We start from the raw sequence: 16,025 nt of genomic DNA on the forward strand, positions 1-16,025 counted from the left end.
GAAACCTGAATTATTGAAATTAAAATGAAGAAAAACTTCAATATACGCTGGTTTTGGCCCCAAGTAACACCAGAAAAACACAAAAAAACATCATGCTCATGTTTCAGTGCAATCCCTTCCAAGTCTAAATGGATTGGACGCCTAGCGCCGCCAATGGCAGCCTAGTATTTAAGTACTTTAAATGATTGCCAATTAAAGGGTAGGTAACAAATAAGTTTGAAATAATGTCAAAACTACAATTTTTCACTTAATCTGACAGTTTCCAAAAACGCATAAAAAAGGTCCCAAAATACATGAAAAATAAAACAATCAGCGTTGATTTCTTTATTTATTTATTTATTTTAAAAATTTGACCTTTATCACCATCACCACTACGCAGACAACATTCAGTTTGTATTCTAGTCCCTTTGCGTCCGTCGTCCACCCGTCGTTCTGTTTTTTTTCATGATCTATCAGACCTTAAGGAGGGGGGTCCTTTCAGGGAGCGCTATCCTCTTGCCCCTCACCGGCATGCGATATCGGATCTCCTTCCAGAACCTGGACGAAGGAGAGAGACGGGCCGCCTGGTCCGCTTTCTCCGGGTCTAGTGCGGCGGTCCCGGCCCGGATGCAAGTGGTCCATCTCGTGTGGTTGTTCTTAGGCCGGCCACTGTTCTTCCACCAGCGTACGGCGCCCTGAGTCTTGCGCAGGTGACGCAGTGACTCTGGGAAGAGAGCGAGTTGGGTCGGGCTCACCTCCTCAAGTTCCACCAGAACCACCTGGAAGACCAACGACACACTTTGGAGAAGAGCCGACCCAGTACTTTGTACTTGTTTTCCTCACCTGACCTTGAGCGTTCTCTCCACGAGTGCTTGATGCATGGCCAGCGCACACTCGTGTCGACTCCGCGGGTCCGAACAGACGTCCGTTTCGTTATTGTTGTTGTTGTTGTTAGCGGTGAGTTTGTTGTCGACCGTGAAAGAGGAAGCGCCGTACAGCAGCAGGAGTCTGCGGCTGGCCTTCATGTTGTCGTGCACTGAGTCCACCATGGCTGCAGAGGGCAGTCAAGTCACCAGAAGCGCATTAAAAACAAAGGAAGTTACTCCCATTAATGGCTGACAGACTTGATAACATGGGACAGCTTCACTTCAAGTCCCACAATGGTGAGTTTTTAAACTCTTGATGATTTCTTTTTCGCCTGACTTAGGTACTAGCAGCGTGGGTTCGATTCCTGCGCTTTGATGGTATGATTTTGACGGCAAGTGTGTATGCCCTATGACGGATTGGCGAACACTACAGCGGGGTGTAGTCAGTCTTTTGGTTAAAGTCATCTGGGATAGGCTCCAGCATCCCACGCTCCTGTTGTCAAAGTGTATTAAAAATATAAAAGATCCCACTGATCCTTAAATATTGAAAGACTACAATTAAAAATAATTTTTGCAACCGTTTGCCTCTGCATAGTTGAAACCGAGACGTCAAAGACAGTAGCCGATATTCGTCTTAAAGCGTGCGACGAGTTGGAGTACGAAATTGGGTCGGGGAAGGAAGTCTCGAAGAACATGATTCAAGGGGGATTTCGCAATATCAGTCCAAACTGGAGGCAGAATCACCATACCACGGTGCAGGTGAGGTGATAGTGGGACTCTAAACCAGTGTTTCCCAACCGCGGGAAATTACAAGAAGCATACCTGTCAACCTCTGCCGATAACTGCCCTTATAAATGATTATGATTCCCCTTACAAACCCCCAAAAAAGCTTACAAACACCGTACGGTGTTTGTAAGCTTTTTTGGGGGTTTGTAAGGGGAATCATAATCATTTATAAGGGCAGTTATCGGCAGAGGTTGACAGGTATGCAAGAAGTCATACATCGTAATAATCCAAGAGAGAAATCTCAATATTAAGAGATTAAAATTGAACTATTACGAAATATGAATTCATAGATTGTACGATAACAACATTCAAATCGTAATATAATGAGATTTAAGTCATTTTGTTGCTTATTTTTATGTAACGTAAACCAGAAGCTCTTTGGTTTTCCGGGCTTCAACTTTTGTCAACGTTTTTTTGTGTTTGAAGTAATATTGGGAGGAATAAAAGTCGTAATATTACGAGATTTAAGTCATTTTCTTGTTTTTACGCCACGTGAATCGGAGGTTGTTTGGTTTCAGGGGCATCAACTTTTGGCGACGTGAAAAAATACTTTTTGCGTAATATTGGGAGAAAAAATAAAAAATTTAAATAAGGTTGAAAAACGTTGCATTAATTAAATAATTAATGCAACGTTTTTCAACCTTATTTTACATCATTATTAACATCAGTCCAACTGAAAGCTGTTTGGTCTGTGTACATCAACTTTAATGACGTTAGATCGGTGTGCAATGTGCAAAAATTTGATATTGGAATTTGGGGGGGGATTATTTAATTCCCGTTAATAAAACTTTGATGAGAACGACTATGTTAATATAGGCGACATAGTTTTAAATGAGAAGATTTTCAGATAGGGGTGTGCCTTGAGATTTTTTCAATGCAAAAGGTGTGCCACATCTCAAAAAAGGTTGATTATGGTGAGTCAACACAAACACTGATTTTATTCACCTTGTCCCGGCAGGCCGTCTCGCCCAGGAAGGAAGAGTTTGTAGCCGCAAGCTTCTTCCAACACTTGTGGCAGAACGTGAAAAGCAAACCTTCGCACTCCCTCGCTAACGTTCGCTTGGCATCCCAGCGGGTCCAAAGACATCACGTAAGCATCAAACGCTTTCCCGTCGCTCCCTGCCGGCAAAAAATGCTTTACAGCTACCGTCTCCAACGCCAAATTTGCGTCTTTAGATACAACATCTCGTCTTTACCATCGTTTTCATAGAAAACTGCAAAGGAGCTGCGGAAGAACAGCACGATGTCGATCTTGAAACGCAAATACACCAGCAGGGCGGCGACAATCAGGGCCACCGCAGCACCGAGCGAAAACGCAACGAACGGCGAGTCGTCCGGCTCTGCGAACGCACGGGAAGAGGAGGGGTCACGACGGGACGGCGGCCATTCGACGGCGATGTTTACCTTGAGGCTGCAAGGCGAAACGAGCTTGAGGTAAGCCACGAGCGCTGTACGCTCGACACGTCAAGTTGAGCAGGAAGTCGTCCTCCTCCACGGATGAAATTGTCAGCACGGTTTCCAGCCACACGCCTTTATGGGGGGCATCGCTACGCCACATGCTGAGGCACAAGTTGAGACAACAAAGATTTAGCTAGTGTTCCGATCCGATTTTCCGACATTTGATATCTATTCCGATCCACAGCTGTACCAAATTACTCATAACAACCCCCTCGTGTGGGGGAAAAACATTTTTTGTTTGCATTTGGCATTTCATTAGAACATTTTTGTTTCATAAAAAATGTGGGTAAAAAGACACCCGAAACGTTGCAACCGGTAGACTTGCTAGCAGAAGTAAATTTCGAAGAATGTCAAAAATGTATTGCATTACCACACGACTTCTAACCCTAAAATTATAGACAGCAGGTCAGTATTTTTTTATTATTAGGGTATGCGCTAAGAATGAATGAAAATATTTAACATATTGGCCCGAATATAAGACGGTGATTTTTGCATTGAAGTAAGACTGAAAAAGTGACGTCTTAAATTCGGGGTCTAGACATTATACCCATTGACCACGCTAGATGGCGCCAGATATCTTTAAAACGAATGCTGAATGCAGTTATTGGCAATTTTGTTGTTTTATTACAGTCGCTTGGTTAATTTACATTTCAAAAACCAGAAGCGAGTCATTTACAAATGTGATTGCACTTTAGTTTACATATTTAAATGTTCAGATATTAAAATTTGATACACAGTTTTTTCATGATTTGAATGAGGCAAAATAACTGAATATATAATCATTTGTTTTAGATGTACTGTCATTATTTTCTGTATCAAAATTGAATTTGCTATTCAAAAAGTCTTTCTTCAAACTTGAGTATTGTCGTCTTATAATCACGATCGTCTTATATTCGGGCCCATACGGTAAATATAATAACTAACTAACTCTTGTTAGACCTAAAAAAAAAAACAAAGCATACACTAACTTCAAAAACATAGCAAATGTCAGTACTGCGTTTGTGAGGCGAAGATCCTCTCTGAGCTGTTGGCGGGAATCAAACCGAAGTCGTCCAACCAAAGAACGTCCACCATCGGATGTTCGGGAACGGTGCCGATGCACGGCACGAAAACTTGGCACGTCCGTGTCAAACGGGACCCTGGACTCGAACGATCATTAGCGTTAGCGTCTAGCAACATTTCACCTGTTTTGCACTGGACTTCTGACCTGGGGACGCTTTGACGATATTGTTGCCCGGCTGCATCACCTGCGGCTCGAAGCAGTAATCCTCTGCGGGGTGACGACAAACATTAACTGTATTATTTAAAACAAACGACAAAGTTGATCGTGTGAAAGTCCGTCGGAGATCTCGGCCCACCTTGTACCCAGACCTCGACGGTCTCGGACACGGACGCCGCCACGCCGTTCAGGTCAAAGTTGACGGTACAGGTGTAGGAGCCATTGCTCCGGGGGTTCACGTCTCGGATCTTCAGCCGGGCTCGGTCTCGGTAGACGTGGTTGTTGGCGCCGTCCTCGATCACATCGCAACCCTGATGCACCCACGTGTCAGTTGCCATGTCGAGGGTATTACATTTCTCCTCACAAAATTCTTAGTCTGTATAGTTGGACTACATTTTTGGAGTGAGTTAGGTGGTCCGTTTTAACGTTCTTTTCTCGCTTCTTTATGAGTTTATTTTAGATTTGGCTCAAGCAATTGACTCCAAATCTGGGCGGACCTTGTTCACCTCATTACTGCCACCTAGAATTTTACGGCAGGGGGTGTCCAAACTACGACACCAAAATCTTGGCCAGTTGGTCAAACACCACACGGGACCGACTGGCATTTGAACACACACCTCCAGCGCTGTGAGCCTCACGCACTAACCACTTTGCTAATTACCCATGGTCACTTAAAACCTTACGGCACCTGCTAATCCCAGGCAGTCTCCCATCCAAGTACTAACCAGGCCCAGCAGGGGGGGACACCAAAAATCTTGGTCAGTCAGTCGCAAGTTAAACTCCATAACGGACCAATGGGATTTGACCCCACGCCGCCATAGCTGTGAGGCTACAAGGCTAACCCACTAACTACTGAGCTAACTCCCCTTGGTCAAAAGAGCTTACAGCACCTGCTAGTCCCCCATCATTTGATCTCTGCCAACCCTCCCAGTTAAATCGGATTGGATGTCTACCGCCGACAATTGCAGCCAACAATGTAGTACTTCAAAATAAATATCAATTTTGTACAAGCCCGATCACGCACGCCCACTTGGGTTTGGACAGCCCTGTTTTAGAATAACGTACGGTAGAATACTCACTCTGTACCACGTGACGGAGGCGGGGACGCCGTAACTGCGGAGCTCTTTCAAGACGTGTCCGACTGGACAGGACAGCGTGTCGGTCACGCCCACAGTGAGGACCTGAGAGGATTTGAACAGACGACCGCACTGACCAGGCGTGGGGACGTTCACGACCAAGCGGGTGGAAAGCTTGAAGCAATCCGAGGCATTTGTCCTGGAAAGCAATTATAATGAAACGTCATTGAAATGATTCCCGGGCCATTCAAATTCCTTGAAATTGAACCGAGATACATTGGAATACCTTTCAAAACTACACATTGCGATGATGTGATATTGGCGTCAGTTACCTGAGGACGCATTGGTAATACCCATCGTGGCCCTCGGTGATGTTGAGCAACCACATAGTCTCTCCTCGCAGCAGGACGCGGCGGCTGGCGTTGAGGAGGCGTCGTCCCGTCTCCGTGTGGTACCACTCCACCCAATACGACGTGGACGATAGATTGAAGACTTCGGGAGACGCTAATGTGCAGTTCAGCATGGCCGCGTCGCCCGGGACCGAGAACACTCGCTCAAATGCCACCCCGTAGTCGTGACACTTTTCTGACACGGACACAAAAGCACCACTTAGCGAGTCAAATGAGTTTCCCATATTTTATCAGCGTTAAAAAATACAAAAAATATACAGTAATCCCTCGTTTATCGAGGTCAATAGGTTCCAAGACCTGCCGCAATAGGGGAATAACCGCAATGGTGTCTATTTAATATTATTACCTTTAAACAATGTGTTTTACATAGATAAAGTTACACAGCAAATAAAGTAGGCCAGCCAATGCGATGAATTGAGCTTTTTGGTGATTTCTATGACATTTTGCCCTTTTTTTCTGCTAGGGTTGTTTCAATAGGGTCAATGTGAAAATAGAAATATTGTAAAATGTGCTGTCGATATCTAGTTTTTGTCATTACACTTATGGATCATTTGGATACTTGTTATCTTTTACTCATTAACTGATCATATTTCAGTGCCATTGAGAGCCCAAGGCGTCCAATCTGATTTGACTGGAGGGTGACAACAAAAAAATGTTTTTGCATGGCAACACGCTCGTAACATAACATAAACAAATTTAAATGAACTTGTATTAGGATGCAGACACACTCAAAAATAAGTTTAATCTAACTTTACACTAAACTTAATTCTAATTTTGTTTTAAATTTTGATACCTTTCTTCTCCCCGGTTGGCTCTATTTGCCCCGCCTCCACCCTGACTTTCAGATGCAACCTATCGAGGGTTGTTTGAGTTTGTATTCCCTTCAAAATATTCCCAAAATGATGCACACAAATGTCCTCACAATAGGATAACGCACGACAACTTGCCAATGAGAAGTAGTATATACTCCTCTCGTATTAGCGATCGCTCCGCCATTCACACCGACTAACGGGGGAAAAAAAACTGAAAAAATGCAACGCTCCACCCAGTGCTCGCAGAGACATTACAAAGAGGGAGTTGCGACCACAGAGACATTACACGAGGGAGTTGCGATGAGAGACACAGTGCCCATGATGTTCTTATGAGCAGGCCTCTCACGTCCGCTGTCTGCTATTATATCAAAATTTGTCTCGTATCTCAAGATAAATATCTGCTCAAAATGGTACTCGTATCTCAAATTGCTCGTATATCGGGGCACTCGTATGTTGAGGTACCACTGTACTTACTTAACATTGCCTACATGTAGCTTAGTTTAATCAATTCTATACGTTTCTTTCTTAGGAAGTCCACTTGCTAGCAGAGCTAGTCAACTCATTTGCACTTCTGCATTTTTTTTCACCTTCTCATCGGGTTGTTGATGTGATTTGTGGCCAACCTCAGCCATTTCCGGCCTCTTGCTTGATTTCCTGCCAAGCGAATGACTACACTCCCAAGAACATTCAGCTATTTTCCCACTCTTGCCCCAAGCACACTTCGCCACTGTTATGACGCTAAAAATCAATAGTTTTGTTCCCCCGCTTTTCCAGGATGACCCAAAGATCAAGGTTTACTGAGTAACACTTTGTTGACTCGTACCCGACCAGGACTTTCCCTCCCTCCTCCCACCGCCATTAGCGGTACTCACCACCATCCGCGCGAGTCCAGCCAACGCTCATCAGAACCGACGCCAGCAGGAAGGTCGGCACATGGACACATGACTGTAAGGCAGATAGCGTATACGTAAATGAATGATAACGGTTAAATGTCGCTGCCAATGTGATTGCGCCATGATGATGACCGTGAGGAACTGTGTGTGATGCTTGCAAAAAAAGTTGAACTTATTATTTACGTTTGCTACAGATTGCAGTTTTAGGCGGTTCAGTTTGAATGGGATCCGTTTGCTTTGAATGCAGCCGAGGGCCATGTTATTAGAGGGTGTGCACACTTGCGCAACAGGGTACTTTTACTTCCCCTCCCAAAAAACATTTTGTTCAGCACCTTCAATTAACCCTTTCTGGTTAAAGTGGCCATTAATCAGAAGTTGGGATTATTTTAACTCATTCACTTCCAGGGTATGTGTTGTGGTAGTTAGTAAAAGAGGGAAATTTATATTTTAACTTGTTGACGGCAATAGATGTCCAATACATTTTAATGGGATTGTTCGATCGCTTCCAGCTTATCCCAGTTAAATTGGATTGGACGGTTATTGCAGTAAATGGCAACCAAAGAGTTAAGATACGTATCGATACAAAACAATAAAAAGGTTAAAATTCACTCCCCAATGCAAAATACACTAGCTATGCTCATTTAAATTATTTTTCTATATTCTTCTCCCTTTTGAATTCATTAGAATGTATTTTAAGAAGTTTTAACTATAATTTTTAGTTTATTTTATTTTATTTTGGGGGAATTATGTATATTTGTTGTTTGTTACTCATGGGTTTAAAAATATTTTTGGTTTTATTATTTTTCAAATAAGTAGTTGCAGCAATTAAATATATAACGTGCAATATGTGGCAACACTATTTTATTGTTGAAATTCCACATTGAGTAAAAAATATTATTTTTGGATCACATTTTAGACAGTCAACATTGGGTAACTCTTTAAGGCTAGATTTTATTTTGAAATGACACATACTAAAAATATGAGTTCATTTGTTCAGTTTTGGAAGGTTTTATTTTGAACGTCCAACTTCTTGTTTGTAAAGTCGGCAAAAAAAAGCTTTACTTTGGATTTAAAATTCAAATTTGAAGCAACATGTGTTGAACTTTGTAAAAGTACAGAATCAGAAGTAACATTTTCCAACAGTTCAACTTTGAAAGACTTCTATTTTGAAAACCTTGCAGCAAAATTCCATGACTCGTCCACGCACGCTCCACATTCATTCTTCTTCCGTTCCGCTCATTCTGGCCAGGGGTGCTGGACCCAAACTACATTCAATAGGTGGGGTACACCCTCCGGTGGATGCCAGCCAATCGCAAAGCACAAACCACCAGGTAAACGCAAGGTATGAAATGCAATTGCAAGTAACGATTTCAGCGTCCACTCAGTTCAATTTGGGGGTTTAGGGTGGTCTTGGTGAAGGAATCCCGGGGGACCCCAAGGTCCCCCGGGAAGTTGAACGCTTCAAACTCACCTGTGTGGAGATGATGGTCAGCTTTTTCATGTCAGTCATCCGCGACCAAAGGAAACAAAACAGGCGTTCTTCTCGTCGCCAGCCGCTCGCTTCCTTTCCTCGTCCGTGTGAGGAAAGAAAGACACATGTTGCAACTTCTCGTGAGTTGAGCAATCGCTTCTAGGAAGCGCAAGTCCAGGCTTATTCATGTGCATTCCATACAGCTGCTTCACTTCTCTGGGGAAAAAAATCTGTGGCTCCCTCTGTCAGTTAATGGCGGTGTCGTCACTGGTCCTGGAAGATGAGCATTCATTGCAGGTCCTATCAGTTTTTATTTTAATGACTGTAGTATCTTTGTTGAGGGCAAGAGTAAATATTTTCTCATTTTTTAATTACATTTTTATTTTTTAAAACGGGATAAACAATAGTTAATCACTAATTGGAATGGAAATATAAATTTTATTATTATATTATACGGTGGTGGACTGTCAGGGCCTCCAAGGCCCTTTCTGCTGGACTAAAAAATATCTGTTAATTATATTTTGTCTATGAAATACTTATTAATAATTCCAAATTGTCTGTTATATATGTGTAGTCAACACTTTCCAATAATGAAGAGTTAAAGTGTGGCCACTTCATGGTGTAGTGGTTCTGTTATGTGTCTGCCATGTGGGCAGACAGGGTTCAAATCCCAGTTAGTAGTCATTTTCCCTTAAATAAAAACAACCGTGTGTAGTCAAGACTTTCCAAAAATGACAAAGTTAAGTGTGGCCTCTTCATGGTGCAGAGGTTGGTTCACCTGACTGCCATGCTGGCAGTTGTGGTTCGATTCCCAGTTGGGAATTATTTTTTACTCACCAAAATCCATCCTGACTGGGGAACCCTTTGAGGCAGATTTCAGATCCTGGCAACAAATAATGGCTTAAATGTGATTGGTTAAATGCTTCAATATGAAAACACATATCTGGAAGCAGTGCAACCAGGGAGGAAAGCAACGAAAGGAAGCTAACAGACCATTTGGAATAATAAGTATTGATGGACAAAATATAATATATGATTCAGATATTTCTTAGGCCAGCAGAGAAGGCCTTGAAGGCCCTGACGGCCCGGCCCGTCACTGTTTAAATGTCTAGAAGTAAAAAACAAACACTAAAGTGCATGTCATCACAATGTTCATAATGTGCAATACTGTATTTTAAAGGATTAAAGGCAAACCAAAAAATATTTACAGCTCCCCCCACTAACTAATGCACGTTATGATGAAAACAATGTGTTTTTTTAAGTATGAATGCCCAATCAACACGCATTTAAAGCCCCGCCCCCGCCCCACCCACTCACTAATGCATGTTATTATGAAAACAATGTATTTTGTTTTTTAAGTATTAAAGTCCAACCAAAAAGCATTTACAGCCCCTCCCCACACACACAGACTGACTAACGCACGTTATTATGAAAACAATTTATATTTTGTGTGTGTGTATTTTTAATAGGCGTGGCCGAGCTCACAGTTCAAATTGCCGACGTCAAACCCCAAAATGGCTGATGAGCCAGGAAGCAGCACGGGCGTGCACTGCAGAGCAGCTCAAAAGTGACGATTTGCCGAAGAAAGCCTGACAAACTTCTCACAGGACGATGCAGCACATTCGGTACGTTGTGATTTGGGGATTCCGAAGCCCCAGTTCTCGTCTTAAGAGTGATAAGAGCATGATTCGTTGACGTGATGTAGCCCCCATGTGTGTGCAGACGGCAAAATGTTTGCAAACAAATTGGCTACATTGCGTCACCGATCGCTCTTTGTTTAACAAGAAATCATTCCATTGTGTGTTACAGTCCCTCAACGAGCACAGACTGCTGGGAAACATCAAGAATGTGGCCAAAACGACCAGAAAGGGGCATCTTGTCGACGCCATAACAAAGTGAGTCATTTTTAAATAGTTGCGATTTTCTCAATCCGTGTAATATTTAAACGTCAGCGTTCAGTATTCAAGGCTTTGCGCAATTGGCTCGTTTTTCATCATGATACATTCGACTTTTGAATGTAAACACTAACTAGCTTGGTGTTTTTTAATAGCAAAAACCTGTGGATATGTCACCCACACAAATGCCATTAGTGGACGTGTAAGGAATAAACAGTAATCCCTCGATTATCGCGGTTAATGTAGACCAGACATGGCTGCGATAAATGAAAGACTGTAAAGTAGGGTCATCCCTATTGAATTTAAAAAAAAAAATTAAATACTATAGTGGCAAGTGTAGGAGTAGCTTCCGCTTGTGAGTTTCACATTTTTCTGAACTTACAAATAATAATTGAACATAGGCCTTATCATCATTGACTTGACAAAACCCCAATTGTCATCATACCCAGATAACTGCGTATGACGAAATTGGTAATTGGTACAAAAAATTCTGCCATGTAGTGGAACTGTGCACTCAAATAGATGATATACTTTTACCCTGTTAACTTTCTTAAAGACCTCAGGGCTTGGACCGTTTCATTTTTAGTTTTAAACGTGGTTTTGACAAAACCTAAGTGAGACATTTATTCAACAATAGTGCGGTGTCATTTTTGACTCATTTAAACATTTTTTCCCCGGCATAAGAAGAGAAAAACGGAAGCTTTTTGGATATTTATTTTTTAAGAATGAATGGATTTGAAATAATTGACTGAAAAACTTGAGGCAGAAGTAGGATATTTTTTATTTATTATTTTCATGTAATTTGTACCTTGTGGGCCCCTGTCCAGTGTGTTTTCTATATTCCCCACATCAAGATCCTGATTATTTGTTTGTGGAGGAAAACATGAAAATAGACTGGATAAGGGGCCTTTAAAGACTCAGATCATTTTTAGTCTCTCTGCAGCAGACAAAGAAAACCAGACCATCAGGAGTATGTCTAATATTGCCTTTTGATGTTTTATAGAAAAAAAGCTAAATGTAGGAGTTTTTTAGTTAAATTTGACTTTATTAGGCCCTAGTCTGTATTTCTTTTTTATGTAACTTAATCTCTTGTGCCTTGACCCTTTTTTTCTTTTCCAGAATTCCAGCTAAGGGGACAAGGTTTCCTGCCTATGTACAGATAGTCTGACGCACCCCCTCATTTCTAGGTGCTGGGTGTTACGCCAGAACCTATCTCCAAACTTTTTCAAAATAAAAGGTAAGACCTTGCGAATGGTTTTTTACTTAACTTTGTGCCTTGACCCCCTTTTTTTGTTTTCCAGAATTCCACAAGGGGGACAAGGTTTCCTGCCTATGTACAGATAGGCTGACGCACCCCCTCATTTCTCGGTGCTGGGTGTTACGCCAGAACCTATCTCCAAACTTTTTCAAAATAAAAGGTAAGACCTTGCGAATGTTTTTTTACTTAACTTTGTGCCTTGACCCCCTTTTTTTTTCTCCAGAATTCCACCTGGTGCCAAGGGGAGTGTCTTTGTCCATTTGAAAATGGATGAAGGCAACCCTGATTTTTCAAAATGCTGGAGGGCCTGGGCGAACCTATCAGTGGAGTTTTTCAAAATAAAAGCTCTTGTAAAGTATATATGGGTGTTATGCTAGAACCCATCTCCAAACTCTTTCAAAATAAAAGTTTTTCAATGTATACATGTGTTTGTCTTTATCTAACAAAAATGCAAGTAACAATGCAAGTTAAAAAAATTTATTTACAGGTAAACATTTCAACTTTAAAATACTTAGTTGGCATTACATTGAAGTAGTCAGTCTTTGGTTTGTCCACCTGTAGACATAAGACAAGACTTTAGTTAAAGATTCACAAAATAATTTTACACTTACAATTAATTTTTGTAAAATACACTTAGAAAATAAAATTAGGAAAAAATAATAAAAGCTGGGCGAATAAACACAGAAAATAAAATTAGGAAAAAAACTGGGTGTATATACACTTTGACAATAACATTAGAAGAAAGAAAATTTAAAAATTGGAAAACACTTGGAAAAATAAAAAAAAAAGCTGGGGCAATAAACACTTAGAAAATAAAAATTAAAAAAAGTTGGGGGAATTAACACTTAGAAAATAAAATTAGGAAAAAAGACAGTATATACACATAGAAAATAAAATTTTTAAAAAGCTGGGGGAATTAACACTTGGAAAATAAAATTAGAAGAAAGAAAATTAAAAAAAATAGGGGAATAAACACTTAGAAAATAAAATTAGGAAAAAAGACAGTATATACACATAGGAAAGAAAATTAAAAAAAATAGGGGAATAAACACTTAGAAAATAAAAATTTAAAAAAGCTGGGGGAATTAACACTTAGAAAATAAAATTAGAAGAAAGAAAATAAAAAAAATAGGGGAATAAACACTTAGAAAATAAAATTAGGAAAAAAGACAGGGTATATACACTTAGAAAATAAAAATTTAAAAAAGCTGGGGGAATTAACACTTAGAAAATAAAATTAGAAGAAAGGGAATAAACACTTAGAAAATAAAATTAGGAAAAAAGACAGGGTATATACACTTACAAAATAAAATTAGAAGAAAGAAAATTACAAAACTGGGGGAATAAACAGAAAATATGAAAAATTGGGAATAAATACTTAGAATTCCTGCTCTAACATTAACTGAGATCCTTCTTACCTTAAAGATTTAGTCAAAGAGCTGTGGAAATGAATGGCCAGTGAAACATCATGATGATTTAGGCTTTTATTGAATTTGGATTTTCAGAAGTACAGAGACACCATATGATTCCAGTGGGCAACTTGCGAGGAAGATCTCTCAGGCCTGTTTCATGCAAAAAAATAGCAAAAGTTAGAATATATAGAATGGAGGTGGTAATGGGGTTTAGTTTTACCTTGATCTGGCCCAGTCTCCTCTTCTATAACCTCAATAGTGCTCTAGGCATGCTAGAAGAGCTGCATCTTGGTGCTAAACAGGGAAAATTTGCACACAAAAAAAGCATAAGTTAGCATATAGAGACTGGAGATTCAACAGATAGGCTTAGTTGTTTTTTTGGGGAAGTAGTTTTATCTTGATGCTAAACAGGGAAAACTTGATTTAACCAAGGTATTTGGGGGTTGCCAAACAATTACGGGATAGAGAAATCTTACAAGAAATTTAATAAACGATCAAAATAAAGAATGAAAATTAGTTAGCGAGTGCCAAGTGCTATTTCTCCTTTTCCAGACAAGGCGATTAAATATACAGACTGACATTTACAGCTAGGACAAGGGTGTCAAACTCGGGTTGGTTCGCGGGTCGCAATAACATCAACTCGATTTCACGTGGGCCGGACTATTTTTGAAATAATATTTTGATATTTTTTTCTATTTAAATTGGATTAAAAAAAACTATCAAAAGCCCTAAATATTCAGTTTTTATAGATCTAAAAAATGTTTGTTTGAGCTTTTTTTTTTTTCTTGAGGGAAAATATCTTATAATTTGTTTTTCATTTCAAAAGGAAACAAAATATTTTTGGGAATATGTTCAATATTAGAGTGGAAAACAGATTTTTTTCAAATATATTTAATTTTTTAGATTTTACTAAATGCTTTTTGAACTAAAACACAAAAAGGAAAAAAATGGATTAAAAAACTACAATTATTGATTTAAAAATGGGAAAATGAGGCAATATACATGTATAATCTTCATTTGAATTTGATCCTAACAAAGTCAGCACTCATGATTCACTTTCTCGGGCCGCACAAAATGACACGGCGGGCCAGATTTGGCCCCCGGGCCACCGCTTTGACACCAGTGAGCTAGGAGAAAGTTGGCTTAATAGTTTTGTATACGGCGATTAAATATACAGACTGACGTTAACAGCTCGGAGAAAGTTGGCTTAACAGTTTTGTATAAGTGATTTTTTTTGTAAAAACAGAACAATTACAAATCGGCAATGGGTGTTTAGCACTCGCAATGAAATCTTACATTACATACAACAAACAACAGGAACTAAGTCGTGCCTTCTAGAGTGAGCATTTACCCAGCAAACTGTCGGTTGATGACTCGGCGTTGTTTGATTAAATTTAAAGTCTTGCCACACTACTCAATAATGGAGAGAAAACGGACAACATACTTTTTAAGTCAAATAGTGTGACACTATCGCTAATGTTAACTAGTACCATACAGCAGAGCCGGTGGGGAAATGAAGCCCAAACTTTTCCAAACTGTCGACGGCGTGTTAAACTTGGCATTAAACTAAGAGATTTGTTGGCGTTTTGGGCTCAATTGATTGCTGAAAAATATCCCGATAGCGTGATAAAAACGCATTTAAGTTAGTTAATTGCTCTACTCCTTACCTCGCTGGTGTGCTGGTCGACCGTCAGCGTGTGACTGGCGTTCCAAAAGGAACGGTCACTGCGCATGCGCTTAATTAACTCAGCCACGTCGACAATAGGCGTAACCACGCCCATATTGTCCCGCCACATTGAAAGTGGAAAAGATGGTGGCTTGCTCACCGCGCTCCAAGAGGTGGTTTGTCCTCCCAACTCACTCATTGTCTATGTTTTGAAGATTACGTAGATAGTCATGAGTTTTGCGGTCTTGATGCTATAAAACAGTACATATTAGTAAACCAATTTCAACAAATATTGAGTAACATTTGACTTAGTATTTCATAGTATCAACTCACCATTATTCCAAGCCATCTGACTCCATTAAAAGTTTAAAATTTGACACGCAAAGAATGCGTCATTGTATTGTATACAACACGGGTGTCAAAGTGGTGGCCCGAGGGCCAAATCTGGCCTGGCACATCATTTTGCGCGGCCTGAAAAAGTAAACCATGAGTGCCGACTTTCTGTTTTAGGATCATGAAGATTATAGATGTATATTGTATTTCCTGATTTTTCACTTTTTCTTTCTTTTGAGTTCAAAAAGCATTTTGTAAAATCTAAAAATAAATCTTAAAAATCTCTAAAATATTTTCTGTTTTCCACTTTAATATTGAACATAATTTAAAATTTATTTTGGTTCCTATTAGAATGATTTTTTTTTAAATAGTTTTCCCTTACTAAGAAAAAAAAGCTCAAATAAACATTTAGATCTAAAAAACCCCAAACTATTTAGGGCTTTTTATCCATTTCTATTCATCTATTAATATCTAAATATTATATCTAAAAT

At 40.0% G+C, this 16,025-nt stretch overlaps 1 protein-coding gene and 2 long non-coding RNA genes across 6 annotated transcripts; 1 reads left to right on the forward strand and 2 right to left on the reverse strand.

Annotated features, from left to right (window-relative positions):
- Positions 1 to 309: 309 nt before the first annotated feature.
- On the reverse strand, positions 310 to 9,138 carry LOC144086811 (interleukin-1 receptor type 1-like). 2 transcript variants are annotated; one of them, XM_077616939.1, is made up of 12 exons: positions 8,971 to 9,138; positions 7,479 to 7,551; positions 5,717 to 5,969; positions 5,388 to 5,583; positions 4,448 to 4,619; positions 4,297 to 4,359; positions 4,084 to 4,228; positions 3,036 to 3,190; positions 2,828 to 2,971; positions 2,577 to 2,750; positions 828 to 1,030; positions 310 to 758 (listed from the first exon to the last, which is right to left on the reverse strand). In XM_077616939.1, the coding sequence occupies exons 1-12, from the start codon at positions 9,007 to 9,009 to the stop codon at positions 453 to 455; spliced, it is 1,923 nt and encodes a 640-aa protein (XP_077473065.1). In that variant the 5' UTR covers positions 9,010 to 9,138; the 3' UTR covers positions 310 to 452. The 2 variants fall into 2 exon arrangements, with proteins under 2 accessions (XP_077473065.1, XP_077473066.1); XM_077616940.1 differs by having other exon boundaries at positions 585 to 758; positions 823 to 1,030.
- Positions 2,567 to 12,481, forward strand: LOC144086812 (uncharacterized). Of its 3 annotated transcripts, XR_013304577.1 has the most exons (7): positions 2,567 to 2,721; positions 2,842 to 3,065; positions 7,136 to 9,267; positions 10,440 to 10,595; positions 10,780 to 10,865; positions 12,167 to 12,283; positions 12,347 to 12,481. It is a non-coding gene; the product is annotated as an uncharacterized LOC144086812 (long non-coding RNA). The 3 variants fall into 3 exon arrangements; XR_013304576.1 differs by having other exon boundaries at positions 7,136 to 10,595; XR_013304578.1 differs by lacking the exons at positions 12,167 to 12,283; positions 12,347 to 12,481 and adding an exon at positions 11,809 to 11,844 and having other exon boundaries at positions 7,136 to 10,595.
- Positions 12,482 to 12,584: 103 nt separating this feature from the next.
- LOC144087477 (uncharacterized) lies at positions 12,585 to 15,250 on the reverse strand. The gene is made up of 4 exons (XR_013304778.1): positions 15,203 to 15,250; positions 13,756 to 13,829; positions 13,542 to 13,685; positions 12,585 to 12,678 (listed from the first exon to the last, which is right to left on the reverse strand). It is a non-coding gene; the product is annotated as an uncharacterized LOC144087477 (long non-coding RNA).
- Positions 15,251 to 16,025: the final 775 nt, after the last annotated feature.

This window comes from Stigmatopora argus, chromosome 13 (genome assembly GCF_051989625.1).
Source record: "Stigmatopora argus isolate UIUO_Sarg chromosome 13, RoL_Sarg_1.0, whole genome shotgun sequence".
Lineage (NCBI taxonomy): Eukaryota > Metazoa > Chordata > Actinopteri > Syngnathiformes > Syngnathidae > Stigmatopora > Stigmatopora argus.